The 4,394-nt window shown below is 45.7% G+C and overlaps 1 protein-coding gene across 1 annotated transcript in view; it reads right to left on the bottom strand.

Moving 5' to 3' along the window:
- Positions 1-4,394, bottom strand: part of LOC104395116 (T-box-containing protein TBX6L) — an 11,937-nt gene that overhangs the window by 4,567 nt on the left and 2,976 nt on the right. Inside the window, exons 2-5 of the mRNA XM_010004789.1 lie at positions 2,443-2,587; positions 1,378-1,480; positions 794-958; positions 314-460 (exon numbers count right to left, since the gene is read on the bottom strand). Coding sequence (XP_010003091.1) covers positions 314-460; positions 794-958; positions 1,378-1,480; positions 2,443-2,587 — 560 coding nt within the window. The remainder of the gene's footprint in view (positions 1-313; positions 461-793; positions 959-1,377; positions 1,481-2,442; positions 2,588-4,394) is intronic.

Below are 4,394 nucleotides of genomic sequence, written 5' to 3'. Positions count from 1 at the left end.
AGCAGGAATTTGTGTGGGTTTCATCTGACTAGAGAAATACATAGAGTCAGTATCTGTATCTGGACTTTTGCCCACATATTATAGTCCAATTAAGGTTCTGTTAATAAATGACAGCACACTTAATACAAGTAAGGTGCATGGTTCATCTCATCCCAGAACAGATGTTTTCTATAGGAACCATAATAGGCCTATTTCTTCCTACTGCCCACCACAGGTGCCCAGGTTGAGGAGTCTGGAGGTGACATCTTTCTCTAGAAGATTTCTAGAGACATTATTTAGCAAGATGTCCCAGAGCAGGACCTGCACACTGTACCTTCTCATTCTGGTAGGCTGTAACAGAAGTGAAGACAGTCTCAGGGAAGCTGAAGACTTGGAAGATGCTCCAGCGGACACTGAAGAGGTCATCTGCCTGCACGATGTGGAAGCGAGGCTTGTAACGGTGCATGGAGTGAAGGATGATCTGGCACAGAGACAGAGAAAGAAGAAAGATTCCATGTGTAACCATGGCCAACACACTGGGCAAAGTCTCCTGTGGAGACTCCCAAGACATCCATTTCAAACCATGGATGGCTGCCTAGGACTGGTGTCTCCACCGCGCCTCTGTAGTGACTGTACAGACTAAAGGCTTCCCAGCAGGTCATTAAGAGGGGACAAGGGCTGGGCTGAGGAAGGAAGACAGGAATCTTGGATATGTTTTAATTCCCACATGATCTAATTTCTCACAAATCTCACTTATTTCCCATAACAGCCATCTGCAATGAATTCCAAGAAAGCAAAGCCAGCCACAACCTACATGCCCGTGTTGATCCAGAGTGTTGTTGGTGAGCTTCAGTTTTTGGAAGGAGACAGATTCTTTCATCCAGTGGCTGCCAGGAGCTGGGGAATCTGGGTGGACATAGGTGCGACAAGGGAGCTGGGGCTCTGCTTTTCCAGCAACTTCCCACTGATCTTTATTCCACTGTGAAAGACAGAAAGCTAGAGCTTAAAAAAACTCTACTTCATAACAGAAAAGCCCCAACAAATTTGCTTTGCTATCAAGTTAGTGGACTCCTCTGAAACACAAGTAGAAGGTTCTCTCTTATCACACTACCAAAACAGCTCCAAATTTAGGCCTCATTTTTCCTCTCTTCCTCCCAGTGGCTGTCAGAGAAGTCTGACATTAATCGTGATTAACTCTGTACTGCTTACAAAGAAAATTAGTTACCTTTCCAGCTGCTCCCCAAGCAAAACTGACATATAACTCCAGAGAGGCATAAAATCTACCAATTACTTCTGAACTTTGTCCAAAACCAATTTATTTATCAGCCTGGCCAGTAAAGCATAAAGATTAATCTATTTCAAACAAAGATGGAAGGACAGCAGAACTTCTGTACTCACCTTGTACCTGAAGTTGTCCATTGGCACAAAATCTACCAGCATGAGGTACTTGGCATATGGGATTAAGCCAGAGACTTTGATCTTGCATTGTGGAAACATTCGTCTAAAGGAGAAATGAAATACACAGTGTAAGGATTTCTCTATGAAATGGATCATGTTTACTCATTATTGTGCACAGTTCTGGTAGCAGTATTTTTACAGGACAGCAAGTGAACATTGTTCTGTCTTCCTGATGTACTGCCTAGTCCTGTGGGTTTGGGTGGAAGAGGCACTATGGGGCTGCAGTCACTGAAGGCCTGACTTTGTCACTGCTTTTGTTCTTCTGATTTCCGTAACACAGCAGTGGGAAACTTACTGGAAAATAAAATACTTGGAATGTGCAGGTAGTTCCCAGCCTTCTGCTGCTATCACAGACCTGGAGGATAGATTAGAGCATTTTCTAGCGTGGGTAGAAAATGTGCTCTCATCTAAGAGCACATCTAGCTTCCTGTTCCCGTACTCCCTGCCACCACTTTCATCTTCTGACTCTGCAAAAAAGCTTTGACACCTACCTCCCGACCCAAAGGGATTATTTCAGCTCACAGCAGCTTTGACATAATACATTATAATTTCACAATTTCATATTCCTTCACTGCAAGCTCCACAGTGCATGACTCATTTAAGGTTTAGAGTAGTCTGCACACACAGATTGTTACTGTTCTAGGCCGTGTTCTTGTCTGCAAATGCAGACTCAAACCCAGGCATTCACTGCTCAGCTGCTGCTGCCTGTGACCGCAGCAAAGGAAGCTCAGGGCACTTTCCAGAGACAGGAAGAACATCAGTGTTAAGTGGCAAGATAAGAGTACAGAAGCTTTCTCAGCCTGTCAGCCCCATGGTGACCTTTTGCACTTCACAGTTTGAACTTCTAGGACATCCTGGAAGTTCAATTTTTCTGCCGGGGGAAGGGAGATGTGCATAACTGCCTTATAAAACTAATTCAAGAGCCACCATTCAAAAAATGAGCACTTGGAGATTTTGGCGACAGCTTGGAGGGGTGTGGTGTGGGCAGCTGTCCTGCTCCCTCACCTGCCAGACTTGGTGATGATCATCTCAGTTCCTATCTGATGAAACTTCATCCAGAGACCCATGTCCTCCAGGGTGACCACAATGGAGCTCTGCGGGTAGGGCTCCAGGCTGGGGGAAGGAAGTGCCTCACACGGCGCTTTCACCTCTACCGGGAGAAAGAGAAAACGAGTAACTTCAGACAGGAGGGAGGAGCGGGGGGGGGCCAGCCTCTGCTGCCCAGGGACACAGCCCCCACACCAGCCCTCCCTGCACCCTCCAGTGCCAGCTCCCTCCTGTGCAGGGAGCTACTGGATTTCACAGGCTGCTGTCACAGCCAGGGTCTGTATGTCTGCCTGTCACTCCTCACGTCCCGGCCCCAAAGCCCCACGCAGAGCACAGCGCTGGGAGCTGGATGCTGCAAATCCACCCGTGAGGGTCCCAGCTGCTGCCCTGAACCAGGGAGCCTGCACCACAATAAACCTCCTAAATAAAATCCTCTACTTTTCTTCAAAGTCCTTTTGTTACTTAGTCAGCTCAGATGGCATAAAGTCTTTTCCAACAGGTTTGTTTTTAGCTGATAAATTATTTTGTGTGTTGTAAAAACTCAACCTGGCATCCTGAATTCTGAAACACAGACTGTCATGCAGCCACAATCCACCTTTATTCCTGTTCAGGTATCATCACAGTTACACAAAACACTTCACCAAGAGAATAAAATGAAAGCTAGAAGTTTTGGAAAGGTTTTAAGTGTACCAGTGGGTAATGGGAGAAAATGACAGATAGGTGGTAGCAGAAGTGAAAAATCTCTTCAGAGGACAAAGAGGAGACAGACAGGAGATCCAAACATGAGTGGAGGCAAGAAAGGGAGGTGTCAGAACCAGATCATGGAATAATCTGAAAAGAGGATGGCTGATCTGAACTGGACTTGGAGATGAAGACCACCAAGGAGCCTGTGATGGCAGTGGAAGGTGCCTCTCCAGTAACACACCATGGGAGCTGCTGCAGCATGTCTGCACTTTCTGTTACAGGCAAGAGGAGTAACTGTGGTCCTGGGAAAGAGGAAGACTATTCTGTAGAAACTGTCCATGGTTTTGATGGTACCCACCTCCTCTGTAAAGCTATTTGGATCAAAAACCTCCTATAGGAGTTCTTAGCTATACTGTAACACATGCAAGGTTGCAGCTGCCATACTGAAAACATGGAAAAAAACCCACCCAAACCAGTTTAGCTTTAGGTCAAAACGTGACCTGGTATAGCTACTGGTGAAGTGATTCCATCCTCAGCAAGGCTTTACAAACACTGCCTGTGTGGCCTGAACAAGGTACTGATAAGGCTCGGGAAGGCACTGGCAGGGTCACCTCTGCTGGGCGCCCCGTTACCAGCCATGCACGGCTATTAGATTAAAAGGGAGATTTTTCTGCCTCTCAGCCGGACCAGATCTGATTCAGAGCATATCAGGGAATTTTCCCCTTGCTACAGTTTTCCTGAGTAACGTCGTCAAGAGAATAAGCACGAGAAGCAGACAACTACTTCCAGAGAAAATAATAGCTTTTTTCAGAAAGTGACATCTTTCCACAAAAACAATCCAATGTGAGATTACAGGATTCTTCCCACAGTACAAGGAAGTAAAAAACATTTACACATAATTTCGTCAGTTTGTAAAGGTCTTCAGGCATTTTTTAAAAATATCCTCTGCCCTTTTTCCTGCTTTGATCCAACATTAATGAACTGGCTAAGAAGTGACACCTAGTTTGCTCGCTAAGATGAGCCTGTTAACATCTTCTTACTAAAGCTTCCCCCATATCCTCTTGCAAAGACATGAAAGCTGCCATGAGACCACGCATTCGGTAGCTCAGTGCAGCACATGTATCAAAAGGAGTTACAATAAACTTGGGCTGATTTCCCACAGGAGTCATCCAGTCACAAATACATGCAAACAGATTTTGATTAGCTAGACAGATGCTCACTCTTTC

Source organism: Chaetura pelagica, unplaced genomic scaffold, assembly GCF_000747805.2.
Source record: "Chaetura pelagica isolate M959 unplaced genomic scaffold, ChaPel_1.0 scaffold249, whole genome shotgun sequence".
NCBI lineage: Eukaryota > Metazoa > Chordata > Aves > Apodiformes > Apodidae > Chaetura > Chaetura pelagica.
This window is presented reverse-complemented; position numbering and strand designations above follow the sequence as displayed.